The following is a 16,513-nucleotide window of genomic DNA, read 5'->3' as shown; positions in this document are numbered from 1 at the left end:
GGAGACCTTGCAGGACCTCTGCATCTGTACAGAGACAGGACAACCCACGTGGCTGGCCATCCCTGTCAAGAAACGAATGGCAATTGTATTGTGGAAGCTTGTCACCCCAGATAGTTACCGTTCTGTCGGGAACCAATATGGGGTGGGGAAGTGCACTGTCGAAGTCATCCTCATGCAGGTAAGCCGCCTTTGGGCTGCAGTCCCAGACCGAGGGGAGGGGTATCTTTCCCTGGGGGTGGTGGGGTCATGCCATCCCACCCTCTCAGAGACCTGCCACCCTGGGTAAGGGGAAGCATGGGGGGCCTTGGGAGGGGGGGTAGGGGAGCTCACTAGGGATCAGAAGCTGCCTTGCACAGCCCCTCATGTGCATTTGGTCTCCCCCACCAGCCAGGTCGTGAGTGCCATCAACAGGATATTGCTGAGGAGGCTCATCCGACTTAGTGACCTGGATGCAATAGTGGCCAGTTTATATGCCTTGGGGTTCCCAAACTGTTTTGGTGCGATAGATGGGACTCACATCCCAATCCATGCCCCAGATCACAACACACAGCGGTACCTAAACCACAAAGGTTGCCACTTGGTGGTCGTGCAAGCCCTGGTGGACCACCATCAGCAATTCACTAACATCTACATCAGGTGGTCCTGTGCCATCCTATGTCGTAGGATGGAGGAAGGTACTTTTGTCTTCCAGTGTGACATGGCCATAGGGGACATCAACATACCCTTGTGCATTATGGGGAATGAAGCATAGCCTCCGGCCGTGACTGATGCAGCCATATGCTGGCAGCTGGACCCAAGCCAGGAACTCTTTCACGGGTACCCAAACTGGGCACTTCTCCAAGTGGAGTGCGCCTTTGGGCATTTGAAGGGGAGATTTCATTGTCTCTTTGCATGCCTAGACATGGGTGCGACCCACATCCCTGAAGTGGTGGCCGCATGCTGCATCCTCCACAACGATGTGGAGGTAAAGGATGAGGTCTTCATCCGGGATGGGGGTTGAGGCAGAATATTAGTTTGAGCAGCTGGCTATGGCCCTGGCCTTCCAGGCAGACACAGACAAGGTCTGCATCAGGGAGGTCCTACAGGAGAGATTTGTCCATGGTCCCCAGTAACCACCCCCCCTTGGATAACCCCCACTGTGGTCCTCGGGTCCCTATCCCTACCCCATTCCCAGCACAACCCCCACTTCACCCACTCTCCACTCCACAACCGCCGCCCCAGGACTGACAGCCACAGTTTTGATGAAACAATAAAACACTTTACTTCAAAAACAGAAAAATGTGCTCCAAACTATTAATTTACAAACCAAAACCTATGCACAAAACCCAACCCCTAATGCCTCGGGGTGAGGAGCATCACTCCATGGAGATAATGTGGGGAGCCACAACCCTGAGGAGGAGCTGGATAGTGAGCAGGGTTGGCCACAGCAGCCCCTCCCATCATGGGTTCAGCATCCCTGTTGGGGCTGGGAGCATGGGGAGGTACAGTGCCTGCGGGGGGGCAGGGGCAGCAGGGGGTTGAGGGGTGGCTGGAGGGCCATTCGTGCTGGCAATGGACATCAACCACTGCAGTGCTTGCAGCATGGCTTCAAGCCTGGGGCCATGAGGGCCAGGGGCCGAGGGAGCAGGAAGGTCAGGGACAGGGGCTTTAGGAGGAGCCAAGGAGGGGGCAGGCATGGGAGGGGGAGTGGGGCAGTGGATAGTTATCCCTGGGCCAGCGCAGCCTTCCAGCTGGTCAGCATGTGGTGGACCTCGACCATAGAAGCCAGTCCCATGCCCACTTGTGCCGCTACAGGAACAGTTCACACCGCCGCAGTGATTGCTCCCTGAAGTCCAACATCTGTTCCTAGAGCTCGTTTTGGCGCGCCAGGGCAGTCGCATAGAGGCGGAGTGCCTCCCACTCCATGGCACACCATGCCTGTCACACGCATGCCCGCCCTCATGGTGGTGGGGTGCCGGCTGCAGCGGGTGCCGGTCCGGGATTGGCAGCTCCAGGTGATAATGCAGTGCTGGCATGGCCTTCTGATGGTGCAGCTGTATAGAAGAGGATGGAAAGAGATGGCAAGTCATCTCTGCCATGTGGCCCCAAGGTTCTGCCCCCCACCAACAGCGAGCAGTGCCCCCCTGCCCCTTCACCGCAGCCAGACATGCCAGGGCCTGCCTGCTGGGGCTTGAGGGGATATGCTGTCAGGTGCACAGTTGCACGTACTGGCCCTGCATCTTGGGACCCAACCCAGGCCATGCTGGTGAATATGTGACATGCCCCATGTGAGCCCGCCCCCTAGGCCCAGGCCTGCGTGACCCATGGGGTACTCACCAGACATCTGGGGTGTTGCCTCGGTGGAGGTGCCTGACTCCAAGACAGTGGTGAGGGTCCCTGGTCAGAGTCGTCCAAATCTGAGCATGCCAATGTCCCCGACCTTGGCTGCTCGAGGTCCTGTGATTGGACAGCCTCCTCCATGCTGTTGATGGGTGCAGGACATTCTGCACTGTTGTCTCTCCCCAGGAGCTGGTAGAGTTCTCTGTAGTGGGGGCGGGTGGCTGTCCCTGCCCCGACCTGCGGTGTGCATCCCAGGCATGTGCAGCCTTGCCGCAGCTCCTTGACTGTTGCCCACACCTGCTTGAGGATGCAGGCAGGGTGGCCTCAGTCAGCCAAAGCTGCGGCAAGGTGGGCATACCTGGGGGCATTGCACCTCTTAGCTGCACGGTCCAGGAGCACCTCCTTCTCCACCCACAGGCTCAATAGGTCCTCCAGCTCTGGCCTGGTCCAGGAGGGCACCCAGCATTTGCTGCCCCTGGCTTGATCTTGGGAGCCCTGTGACCGCCCCCCTGAGGGTGCTGGAGGGTTGCGGTGTGCCTGAGCATCTGACATGGCTCCTCCTGGCTGTGATGCATGCAATGGGGCAGTCCCCACACTGCTTCTGGCACAGCCTCTGTTTTCTCTCACAGGGTTTCCTGACCTCACTGCAGCTTTAAAGGCTGCAGGATGCACTAGTCATAGTGCTGTATTTCATGTGGACAGAGAGCCTCCTGGTTTCAGCTGGCCAGTGGCCATGGGAGACTGTTCTGTTGGGAGAGGCACCTTGAGGGTGTTCGCACAGCTGTTTTGTTGACAGGAATCAGTCGGCAGCATTATGCCTCAAAGTTTTGAGGCAGAACACTGCCAGCAAAAGTGCTGGGTTTTGTCAACAAAGCCCATTTTATGTATTAACACTCCACGAGTTTTGTTGAAAAAACCCTCTCATGTAACTGTAGTGATACTGTATTTGCTGTATTTATTTGTATTTACATTCCCTATACTGTACTTATGGAAAACTTACTTATGGTTAAATGCTGGTTATTTGAGAGTTCCAGGTGATAGAATGCCAGATATGAAAGAGTTCATTGTATTTCACATTTCCACCGTAATTCAGAGAGGAAAGCCCAGTGAAAATCAGAAACAAAAATATATGAATCTCTGAAAAACACGATCTTTAATGCTGTTTTTTTCAATCTCTCTGGGTTGTCTAAAACTGATCATGAATTAAATCATCTCAGATTCAGTGCATTCTAGTATCTGTAAATACTGGATTCTTTTTACCAGAATTTAGAGACACTTATTTACCTAGCTTATTTCATAAATGCTTCAAGTAAAAGTGATTTTATACTGGAATGTGCGGAACCCAGTTTGCTGCTCCTAAGTGATATTCTTTTCACCTTTCACTGGGCACAAATGATTGTCCACGCACTTCTTTGATTCTACATTAGCCTCTCTACTCTTCTGGCTTGTTTTTGAGTATCATAAGCAGAGAGAACAAAAGTAAACCGAACATCTTTGTCTCCCAAGATGTCAGAGGCTACGTCTACACGTGCACCCAACTTCGAAATAGCTTATTTCGATGTTGCGACATCGAAATAGGCTATTTCGATGAATAACGTCTACACGTCCTCCAGGGCTGGCAACGTCGATGTTCAACTTCGACGTTGCTCAGCCCAACATCGAAATAGGCACAACGAGGGAACGTCTACACGGCAAAGTAGCACACATCGAAATAAGGGAGCCAGGCACAGCTGCAGACAGGGTCACGGGGCGGACTCAACAGCAAGCCGCTCCCTTAAAGGGCCCCTCCCAGACACACTTTCATTAAACAGTGCAAGATACACAGAGCCAACAACTAGTTGCAGACCCTGTATATGCAGCACGGACCCCCAGCTGCAGCAGCAGCAGCCAGAAGCCCTGGGCTAAGGGCTGCTGCCCACGGTGACCACAGAGCCCCGCAAGGGCTGGAGAGAGAGTATCTCTCAACCCCCCAGCTGATGGCCGCCATGGAGGACCCCGCTATTTCGATGTTGCGGGACGCGGATCGTCTACACGTCCCTACTTCGATGTTGAACGTCGAAGTAGGGCGCTATTCCCATCCGCTCATGGGGTTAGCGACTTCGACGTCTCGCCGCCTAACGTCGATTTCAACTTCGAAATAGCGCCCAACACGTGTAGACGTGACGGGCGCTATTTCGAAGTTACTGCCGCTACTTCGAAGTAGCGTGCACGTGTAGACGCAGCCAGAGTGTACTTACAGCTGGCAGTCTGGAACAACCAGCCACAATGCCATACTGAAATCTCCATTTAACTCATCTCAGTATCTTTCTCACACTTCTAGGTCTTGCTTCTTTTCCCTTTTCAGTCTGGTGAAGTAGTGGGGTTTTCACACTCCAGAGAAGGCACAAAATGCCCAATGAGGAGGATCATCCTCAGGCACGTTTTGGTGCCTGTAGTTCCCTCAGAATAATTTTCTTTGCCCCTTAGAAAGCCCATATCAGTGCCTGACTAATTCAGCTTCTCAGTAGATAAACTAGAAACCAGTTAATTGAGTCCAGTACAGTATCCAGATATGTTAAACTTGGGCAGGTCTTCCTGTTTTCTCTGTGGTGAGGGGGACCTTGAAGCATTCAGCTACACTTTGAAATGCCTGAAGCATATACTGACAGTTCTATGTCCCCAGTCTTCCAGAATCATAGAATCATATAACAATAGAGCTGGAAGAGACCTAAAGAAAGCCATCGAGTCCAGCCCCCTGGTCTAACCAGGACCAAACCCATCAGATCAGCCCCGCCAGGGTTTTGTCGAAGCGAGACTTAAACACCTCCAGGGATGGAGACTCCACTACTTCCCTGGGTAGACCATTCCAATGTTTCACCACCCTCCTAGTGAAAAAGTTTTTCCTAATGTTCAACCTGGACCTTTCTAACCACAACTTGAGACCATTGTTCCGTGTTCTGCCATCCGTGACCACTGTGAACAGCCTCTCTCCAGCCTCTTTGCAGCCTCCCTTCAGTAAGTTGAAGGCTCTTAACAAGTCCCCCCTCAGTCTTCTCTTCTGCAGACTAAACAGTCCCAATTCCCTCAAACTTTCTTCATAAGTCGTATGCTCCAGCCCCCGAATTATTTTGGTTTTCCTCCACTGGACCCTCTCCAGTGTATCTACATCCTTCCTATAAATGGGGGCCCAGAACTGGACATAGTACTCCAGATGCGGCCTCACCAAAGCCGTATAAAGAGGAATAATCACTATTCTCGATCTACTGGCAACACTCCTCTTGATTCAACCTAATATACCATTAGCTTTCTTGGCTACAATGGCATGTCCAGCTTCTCGTCCACTACAACTCCCAGATCCTTTTCTGCAAAACTACTACTGAGCCAGTCAGACCGCAGCCTGTGACAATGCTTGGGATTCTTCCAGCCGAAGTGTAGGACTCTGCACTTGCCCTTATTGAACCTCCTCAGATTTCTTGCAGCCCAGTCTTCCAATTTGTCTAAGTGAGTCTGGACCCTGTCCCTACCCTCCAGCATATCTACCTCTCCCCCAAGCTTAGTGTCATCTGCAAACCTGCTGAGCATGCAATCCAACCCCTCATCCAGGTCATTGATAAATATGTTGAACAGAACAGGACTCAGAACCGAACCTTGGGGCACTCCGCTAGAAACCAACAGCCATCCTGACATCGAGCCGTTGATCGCTACCCACTGGGCCCGACCTTCTAGCCAGCTTTCTATTCATCTTACCGTCCATTTATCCAATCCACATTCCTTTAACTTGCCGACAACAATATTGTGGGAGACTGTATCAAAAGCTTTGCTAAAGTCGAGATAAATGACATCCATTGATTTTCCCCTATCCACAGAGCCAGTTATCTCATCGTAGAAACTAATCAGATTGGTCAGGCATGACTTGCCTTTCATGAATCCATGCTGACTATTCCTGATCACTCTCCCCTCCTCCAAGTGCCTCAAAATGACTTCCTTGAGGAGCCCTTCCATGATATTTCCAGGGACTGATGTAAGACTGACTGGCCTATAGTTCCCTGGATCATCCTTCTTCCCTTTTTTAAAGATGGGCACTACATTTGCCTTTTTCCAATCATCCGGGATCTCTCCTGATCTCCACAACTTTTCAAAAATAACGGCCAAGGGCTTGTCAACAACATATGCCAACTCCCTCAGAACCCTCGGGTGAATTAGGTCCAGGCCCATGGATTTATGTACATTTAGCTTTTTTAGATAGCTCCTAACCTGTTCTTTCCCCAGCAAAGGCTGTCCACCTTCATCCCACAATGCATCACTTATCACATTAGGCTGGGAGCTGTCTTTGTCCGTGAAGACAGAGGCAAAGAAAGCATTAAGTACTTCAGCTTTCCCAACATCACCTGTCACTGGGTTACCTCCCTCATCCAGTAGTGGCCCCGAGCCCTGTCTTGTTAACATGCCTGTAGAAACTTTTCTTTTTATCCTTCACATTCCGTGTGAGTCGCAATTCCAGTTGCACTTTCACCTTCCTGATAACTGCCCTACATTCTTGAGCTATACATTTATACCCCTCCCTAGACATCTGTACCAGTTTCCACTTTTTGTAAGCTCCCTTTCTGTGCCTAAGTTTTCCAGGGATTTCCCCATTAAGCCAGTGTGGTCTACTACCATATATGCTTCTCTTGCTACGCATCAGGACAGTTTCTTTCTGCGCCTCGAATAGGGCTTCCTTAAAATACTGCCAATTTTCATGGACTCCTTTTCCCTTCATGGTAGCATCCCAGGGGATTCTGCCCATCAGGTTCCTGAAAGAGTCAAAGTCTGCTTTTCTGAAGTCCAAGGTGTGTAATTTGCTGCTCTCTTTCCTTCCCTTGGTCAGAATCCTGAAGTCTACCATCTCATGATCACTGCTTCCCAGGTTGTCCCCCACCTCTACCCTCCCTATTAGTTCCTCCCTGTTTGTAAGCAGCAGGTCTAGCTGCACACGACCTCTGGTCGGGTCCTTCAGCACTTGTACCAAGAAGTGATCCCCAACATTCTCCAGAAATTTCCTGGACTGCTTGTGTACCGCCATATTGGTCTCCCAACAGATGTCAGGGTAATTGAAGTCCCCCACGATAACGAGAGCCTGCAATCCGGAAACTTCTCTCAGTTGTCCAAAAAAAGCCTCATCTACCTCATCAACTTGATTTGGCGGCCTGCAGCAGACACCAACCGCCACATCTCCAGCACTGCCTACACCACTAAGCTTGACCCATAGATTCTCAACAGACTTTTCTCCCTCTATATACTGGAGTTCCAAGCAATCATAGTGCTCTCTTATATACAGTGCAACCCCTCCTCCTTTTCTCCCTTGCCTGTTCTTCCTGAACAGTTTATACCCTTTCATGGCAGTGCTCCAGTCATGCGAGTCATCCCACCAAGTCTCTGTCATTCCAATCAAGTCATAGTTCTTGGACGGAGCCAGTGCTTCTAATTCCTCCTGCTTGTTACCCAGGCTTCTGTCATTGGTGTACAAACACGTTAGATAACCAGTCAATCTCCCCGCCCTCACTACTTGAACCAAGGGTCCACTTTTGTTGTACATTCTTCTTTGCATTTCTTCCTGGCCTCCAAGTTCCTTTCTACCCACAGGGTTTCAGTCACCATCCCCCAGTGAACCTAGTTTAAAGCTCTCCTCACTAAGTTTGCAAGCCTACTTGTGAAAATGCTCTTTCTTCTCTTGGTTAGGTGGACCCCATCTCTTCCCAATAATCCTTGTGCCCAGAACAGCGTCCCATGATCAAAGAATCCAAAGCCCTCTCCCCGACACCACCTGTGTAACCATGCATTTTTGTAAGGCTCTCAGTCACATCCTGAATTTGAGCTCCTGGTAAACAGCACACCTCACAAGATTGCAGGTCCGGTCGGCAAATGGATGGTTCAGTCCCTCTTAGGAGGGAGTCCCCTACCACCACCACCTGTCTTTTTCTTCTGGGGGTGGTGGTCATTGAACCTCCACCCCTAGGACTACACATCCTCTGTCCTGCACTAGAAGCAGTTCTCTTATGATTTTCTTCCTGTGAGGCTGCTTCCAAAGCATTCCCCACCGCAGAACCAGTGGAGAGTGCCTGAGAGCAATTACTTATCTTTATATCAATGGGGGGATTCATGTACCCGCTTTCTTTTTCTTCTAGAAGTTACATGCTGCCAGTTCTCCGCTTCATCCCTTACTGCCCTCCCCAGTTCTTCCGCCTGCCGTGCTTGCAAGATTAAATGCACCCTTCTGTCAAGGAAATCTTCATCCTCCCTGATTGAGCGTAGGGTCAACACTTGAGCCTTCAGTCCTCTAATTTTTTCTTCTAAAATGGAGACCAGCTGGCACATAGTGCAGATGAAATCCCTTCTTTCCTCAGGGAGGAAGACAAACATGGTGCATCCCGAGCAGGTAACAGCAGAAGACCTGTCACTATCCATGCCTGCCATCCTAGAACAGTGATTTAAAAGAAAGGCAGGGGTCCCTGGCCCTTTCCACTCCCTTCCAAACACCCACTCTGAACTCCCTGTTTGCAGTCCCCTGTTCACAAGCTCACCTGTTCGATAGGTCACTGCTTTATAAAGTCCTGAACTGCCTCAAATCCCTCCCCTTACTGAGGCTCAGCCAATCAGCAGAGGCTTCTAGATAACAAGCTTGTTTAGAAGCCAACAGATTCGAACTGCCAGTCCCAGTCCACCCTCCGTGGGGGGGCGTTGGGGGGCAGGGAAAAAAAACAACTAACAACCACACACCACAGAGCAGAAAAACACCACAGCCACAGCCAGAAGCCCCAAACACAACACTCACCCAGACAGCCTCTTACTTAAGAATCCTGTTTTGCCTTCTCCTTTACCTGCCTGGAGAACATCTGGTCCTGCAGTCGCTGCACACACATCCACACACTGCTGTCCAGTCCATTCCAACATGGAGCTCCATCTTTCAAAAGTGGCATGTGACACCAAATGTCCCATGGGGTGTGGCTTTATCAGGATAGAAGCCTTCAAACTGAAATCCAAACAAGCTGAAGTCCTTTGGACGCATTAGAAGCAATCACAATGCAGACTTGATGTCACATTTTACCATATTCTCTCTAGGACAATACTCTGTAATCATGACTACTTCAGCATCAAACAAGTATCCGACGACACAGCTGGGGTCAATATAATCATTTTGTCTGTTAGCCCTGGCGGGTACGATACAGTGGGTAAGCCTGTACTCCTCCTTTGCTGGCTTCAGTACCGTTCTTGGGGAAGATGTGCAGTCCTGGCCCTGGAAATGTATGGAAAGACACCTGCCACTCTCCCTGCTGCCACCTCCAAGGTGATCTCTGCCCTCTCTGTGTGCTCAGTGCCTTCAGTGAACTTCAAGCTGTATATCCAAAAGTGGCACCTCATGTTCTCACATGGAATGTGATAATCAGCCTAAAATCCATTCAATAAATAAACTACATCTTTTCCTCCCCGTGGGGCAGTCCAGTAAGAAGGTCCATAGTTCTGTACATCGACTAGGAAGCTGCTTGTGCTATTACTACCTCTCCCTGAAGCATCTCCTTAAGTGCTGGGACCTGGAAAAACCCATTTCCTATAACTGTTTGAACAATACTTTTATCCCTAAAACAGAAGAATGTGCATGCTGATCTCCAGCCATCCTACAGCAGTGTTTGTACCTGCCCGGGGTGTGAAAGTATTTCCTATTAATGCAAAGTGCACATTGGCTTTTATAATTTTGAAAATGAGATTTTAGCAGTGTCAAACCAGTGTCTATGAATGCCATCTGAGTAAGGCTACAGGTAGTAATACCTTCAGCCAAAGTGTCTGGCAGGTTTTATCTCAGGATAAATCAGGCTCCCCTCTGTCTCAGTTCTCTGTCCTGCTTTAATTATGCTACCCTATTACATGTAGCATAAGCCAATTAGCTCCTCAGACTTGAGAAAAAGAGAGGTATCTCTCAGGGCTCCTCACACAAATTGTATATGTGTAAATGTGGAAGGCTTCTGGAGTCAGATCAAGAGTTTGAGTCACCTGAGACATGCAGAGCCTGTCCTCACTGTTGTATGCTATTTGTCCCCTCTTCTGCCTGTTCTTCTCTGAAGAGCAAGATAGTTAGATTCGCTTTTCTTTAAGACCTTTAGGCAGATGATTCCTGAGTGGATGATTGGATTCCACATGAGATTAAGGAGCTTTCACTACTGTGTCAGCTGCCTGTATTTCATTGGGAATAACGCTACCTGGAGTAGGAGGGAGACCCCTAGTTACGCTGTTTTCCTTTGTGGGGTATTGTGGCCCCCAAACTAGTGAGTGTCACACTCTCCTCTGGAAATAGCTCACTCTTGTAAGGCAGGCTGCTCAACTTATGGGCCACTAATGCCAAAGAGTCTACCATAGCTATTTGCGGGGGGGATGGGTGTCCACATGAGGGTGGAATCTGAGTTGCCACCCTTGCCTGACCACCAGGCTTCATCGTCCCTTCCCTCAGCATCTGTGAACCTCTGGGAAGCTCCCCACCCCATTTAAGGGTGCCTTCTGGATTTTTGGCAGGTTATAGGAGTGAGCCCAGGCCCACTCACTCACTCCTTGTCATCTTCATCCATTTTAGGGAGGCTTGGGCCTTCAGTTTCTGCAAGCTCAGAGCCTGAATCTGTGACGTGGACCTCCTGTATAAGGGTTCAGGATCTGATTTTGGAGGAATGCATTCCTTTGACTCACCACTGTCTGCTAAGTGAACTGTCCCTGCTGAGGTCCCACCTCCTGCCAATCTGCTCTTCTCTTGGGACACTTGTGCATACTGTTTGTCATTGATTCTCACTTGATCTCCCTTCCTGTGAAAACTGAGCACCTCCTTCCCCCAAGGAAGCTGCACTCCCAAACCCGCTATTTCCCAGAAAAGCTGCTGGAGCAGAGCTGAAAGAGACTACTTATGGCAGGTGGATAGTGTTTTGTAGAGCTGGGAGTCAAGGGGTGTATAAAAAGTAGAAATAATTACTTATCACGTTACAAAGGATGTGAATCAAAGGGAATGTGATGAAACTAAGAGGATGAAAATTTAGGTTAAGTATCAGGAAAATCTTTCAGACAGTGAAATTTATGGCACTGTGTAAAGGCTTAATCTTTTGCTGTTACTTTCCCTGAGAGCTGGAGTAAGTCTTAAAACAGTAGAATATTCACTAAAGGGGAGCTGCAGAAAACCCCATCACTAGAGATATAAAACAACTCAGAATTAATTAGAACATGTAATATATCAACAGTCCTGTTTTGGCTGAGGGGAAAGACTAGATGGCCTCTATTTAATCTTTTTTCCAGGATCTTTATGTGTGTGTGGGTTTGTCTTAATTCATTTTATTTTGTGCATGTTTTTGCAATGTATTCTGGAAGTGTTGGAGTGTAATGAATGTTTCTTTGTTTTTTAGCAATATCCCTTATTAACCTCACCAGGCCCAGAATTCCTAAAGCCCGTCCCCACCACAGAACAGCACACTACACTCTCTACAGCTACTACTGCTCTTACCACAAATACTCTATCTGCAGCAAAGCCTGGGCCGACTTTGGTAAAAGTAGGTTCTAATGAAGGCATTTGATGTCTTTGTTTTAAATCTCTTCTCTCTAATCCTGTACATTATGAAAATGAATATATCATAGTGCTTTTATCTAGGTGTATAAAATTTCCTGCAGTGTTTAACTGAATATTCAGTAAAGTCACCTGAAAACTGGCGTACTGTGTCAGATTTGCCATTCATAATTCGCAGGCTTTAGAAAATCCTTTATGAGCCATCCATATGCTGTATGTAGACCTGTCAAAATTCTGCATACCAAGCCAGGAAGTACAAAGTAAAATGCAAAATGAGATGAATATTGCAGATACTTGACAAAGAAGTCTGTGTCATAGCTATTTTAACATGTAATTTTTTTCTATCTTTGTCCCTAAACAGCAAAGCCACCTCAAGAACCCAAACGACAAGCATCGGAGCAAGAAATGTAAAGAACCTAAGCCTAGAGTAAAGAAGCTGAAGTACCATCAATATATCCCACCTGATCAGAAAGGTGAGAAGAACGAGCCACAGATGGACTCCAATTATGCTCGTTTGCTACAGCAACAGCAGCTTTTTTTGCAGCTGCAGATCTTGAGCCAACAGCAACAGCACTACAACTACCAGGCAATTCTACCTGCACCACTCAAGTATGTGAGACTTTTTCATTTTCCATTAAAGGGATTCTACATTTGATATATATTTTTCCTTACTAAAGGTTGAATTGTGCATGGTAGGCACCAACCCCATGATTTGAGGTGGTTACATCTTAAAGGTATGTCAATGCACATACCTGCTATACTGCCTGCTTTTCAGTCTACAATTCTCTGCATCTCTTAGCAGTATAGATGAAACTATAGTTGTTCTGATTTATTGAAGGGACAGTAAAAATCTGATAAACCTATAACTGGACCTACTGGGTTAACTTGAGTCTACGAACATATAAAGGCACAACCCTTTTATTTGTCTGCTATAACTTTCAACACCTTCCTTACACACAAGTTATGACACAAACAAGCAGATCAGAGACAGAATACAACCTCTATTCACATTTTGCTATTGCTTTCCCAGTGTTTTTGTTACAGTTTGGGACATATCAGTGTTGCAGGCCGTATTTTGGAGGGGTTGAGAGACTTTTGGATAAGAAGGAATGTTGGGCTTTGTAGACTGTGCGAGGAGATTAAAATTTGGGCCTGAAATCCTGTCTAGGTACTTTATGTGCGCCTCCTTTTCTCCCATCACCATAGTACATGAATGACTCATAAAAATTAATCCCCAATATCCCCATGAGAGAGAGAAATATTATTACCTCAATTTTATAGATAGATAAAAAGAAGCAGTCCTGTAGCACCATAAAGACTAACAATTTTATTTATTAGGTAATGATCTTTTGTGGGTCAGACCCACTTCATTAGACTGTTGAAGTGGGTCTTACCCACAGAAGCTCATTATCTAATAAATAAAATTGTTAGTCTTTAAGGTGCTATAGGACTCCTTGGGGATTTTTTGTGGGAGTAGGGTTTTGGGGTTTTTTTTCCCTTCTTTTTTGTGAAGCTACAGACTAACACAGCTACCCCTCTGAGACTACTTATAGACAGAGTGAGAGAGAGATTAAATGCAAGGTGTTACAGGAAGTTTGTGAAGGAGCTGGACATTGACTCCAAAGTCTCATTCCCTTAACCAAAAGACTTTTTGTCTCTCTTAGAAGTGTTCCTGTAGTTAACACTTACTAGGCAGTAGCCCTCACTTTTTGAAAATCTGACTTGCAGCAGTGTAGTATTCTGTTTGCAGCCTTCCTTAACAACAGATAGAAAATAACTAAAAAAGTATAATCTGAGACAAACAACTGTAATTTGTAGAATTGCCGTGTATCCTTTCTTTGGAAACAGCGATGCTGCTGTGTGATTTCAGCCATTCATTCGGTTACAAAGAAACATGCAGGGGATTATAATTAAAACCATTATAACTGATATTAAAACACCAAAGCTTAGCCCTGCATGCTGTAATAGCAGCTTGTTCTTCTCCAAGTGCGTGCACATGTCCATTCCAATGTAGGTTATGTGTACCCAGAGCATAGTTTCCAGAATTTTTTCCTTAATAGTATCTGTTGGCTCGGCTCTGGTGTTTGTGTCACGCGCTCACAGAGCTGGTATAAGGGGTTTTGTCACGTTTGTGCTCTGATGTCCTTCTTTCTACCCACAATGGTTGTTGAAACTTCCCTCATTGCTCAGACATGGAAATAATCACACGGGACCACGGCCAGATGCTCCACTCAAACCTCAGCTTTCTTCAGCTCATGGCCAGGAGCCCTCATGGCTGAACCCTGAAGAGCAGACTTGTCGGAGCAGGTACAGAAGAGTACTACTGGGCAGTAGAAAACCTTCTGCTTTGGCAATGTACCCGACAAAGTTGAAATGATTGCCAATGTGGTGCTCCACCTGTGCAGTCCTCATCACAGCTCATTTTGAAATACCTTCTGCTTTTAAAGCAGCCAGGCCTAGCTTTGTCTTCAGTCAAGGTCCACCTGGTGGCCATTTCAGTCTTTACTCCTGAGGTTGACAGTAGGTCAGTTTTCTAACATGAAATGATAATTCAGTTTTTCCCAGGCCTGGAGAAGATAGTCCCTCAGATAAAGGAACTGATTTCCATCTCCTCCTCCCCCTCCTGACTAAATTTGTCCTGTTGAAACTATAGTCTTTTGTTGGACCTCTTTTGGAAGGTGGCCTTTTTGGTGGCCATTATATAATCCAGGGGACTTTCAAATGTCTGTACCTTCACCTCAGAATCCTCATACACAATCTTTTTCAAAGATAAAGGGCAGCTACACCTGCATCCAAACTTGCTCCTGAAAGTGGTTTCTCAGTTCCACCCAATTCTGTTTTGCCTCCCATTGTTCTATCCTGAACCATACATGGATAGGGAAGAACAACATCAGTGCTCCTTTGATGTCAGATGGCCCCTGGCATTCTGTATTCAGGAGATCATATTGTTCCATAGATCACCATAGCTTTTCACAGTGATAGCTAAGAGAATGAAGGGGTTCCCCCATCTCTACTCAGAGGATTTCATCTTGGGTCACATCATATATCCGGGCAGCATATGATCTCACAGGGGTTTCCCTTCTGCCAAACCTGACTGCTCATTCCACAAGGTCTTACGCCTCTTCGGTGGCTCTTTTTTAAGCTCATGTACCTGTTCAAGGTATCTGTGGGGCTGCCACCTGATCCAGAGTGCACATAATCTCAGAACACTATGGCATCACCCAACAAGCAGAAACTATGCTTACTTTGTCCACCAAGTGTTGCAGGTATAAACAAGAACTGCACAAGAACTGCAAGTAGCTCTTGATGCTGATTCCTGTCACTGGTACTAGTAAAAGACATAAGACATGGGAAGGGAATACTCCCTGGGCATCCAAGAAGATAAGGGCAAGGCTCAGGCAAAGCCCAGGTGGCATGCATTGTATCTACCATCAGGGTGGGGTTCAATCCCCATCCCTGAGCGCAGAGGCCGTAAAACTGTAGACCTGGTGCCTCTGGCATGACATCATCCCTACTGTCGCATACCTCCCTGAGGTGCTAAATGTCACGGTGAATGCCCTCAGTCATTCATTCAATGACTACCACAAGTGGGAGGTCAATACAGCAGCCCTCAATCTCGTGTTTTGACTTTGGGATCAAGCATGCATAGACCTGTTCGTCACCCAAGACAACAAGAAGTGTTGCCACTATTGCTCCAGGGTCGGTCTAGGGAGACACTCCCTTGGGGACGCCTTCTTCATCAAGTGGGACACCTCCCTTCTCTACGTGTTTCCTCCCCTTCCCTTGATTCACAAGTTTCTGGTCGAGGTCAGACTGGAACGTGCCCACTTCATCTTGATAGCCCCAGTGTGGTGTCCTTACCTGTATCAGATGTCAGTAGTGGCTCCTTATCTCTTTTGTCTTTGCTGCGACCTTCTGTCTCAGGCTTTCAGCTGCACTCTTCACCCTTGTGTGCTCAAGTTGCATTTCAAACATGGCTCCTTTATGGTTCCAAAATGCCAAAATTGCATGATCTGAGAGAATTAAAAGGGTTCTTGTTAACAGCAGACAGGAGTCCGTGCGCTAGTCCTACCTCTACAAATAGAAGTGGTTTTCTCACCAGTTGGGCTCCCAGCATCCTATGACTCCTCATACCACACCTCTTCCTGTTCTCTTTGACTTCCTGCCGTACCTCCGCAAGTGAGGCAAGGCCCTCAGCACTGTCCAGGTGCATGTCACAGCACTGGCAGCTTTCCACCAGGGTATGATGGGATCTTCTTCCTCACCCATCCTATCACCAACATTTTCTGACAGGGCTACAAAACACCTTCCCATCAGTATGCCCTCTGGTCCCTACGTGGGACCTTACTCATGTACTCAAATGCGTCATGAAACCGCCATTTGAACCCCTGGCAACATGTTCCTGGCTTCATCTGTCAATGAAGGTCTCATTCTTAGTTGCCATCGTGTCAACCAGGAGAGTGGGAGAGCTTGCCACTGTCATGGCTGAACTTCCTTATACCATGTTTACCAAGGATAGGATCATGTTTCACACTCATCCCAAGTTTCTTCCTAAGGTTCCCTCTCCATTTCACATTAACGAGCCTATTCACTTACTGCCATTTTTCCTGAAGCTGCACTCTGATCCTACACATTCGGTATACCACG

General features: G+C 47.8%; 1 protein-coding gene across 5 annotated transcripts in view; it reads left to right on the top strand.

Annotated features, from left to right (window-relative positions):
- Positions 1 to 16,513, top strand: part of MRTFB (myocardin related transcription factor B) — a 249,810-nt gene that overhangs the window by 190,373 nt on the left and 42,924 nt on the right. For all 5 annotated transcript variants that reach the window (XM_075011145.1, XM_075011146.1, XM_075011147.1 and 2 more), the window contains 2 exons: positions 11,709 to 11,852; positions 12,228 to 12,475. In XM_075011145.1, the coding sequence (XP_074867246.1) occupies positions 11,709 to 11,852; positions 12,228 to 12,475 (392 nt within the window). The remainder of the gene's footprint in view (positions 1 to 11,708; positions 11,853 to 12,227; positions 12,476 to 16,513) is intronic.

This window comes from Carettochelys insculpta, chromosome 16 (assembly GCF_033958435.1).
Source record: "Carettochelys insculpta isolate YL-2023 chromosome 16, ASM3395843v1, whole genome shotgun sequence".
NCBI classification, from domain to species: Eukaryota; Metazoa; Chordata; order Testudines; family Carettochelyidae; genus Carettochelys; species Carettochelys insculpta.
The sequence above is the reverse complement of the archived record's forward strand: the minus strand, read 5'-3'. Positions and strand labels throughout refer to the sequence as shown.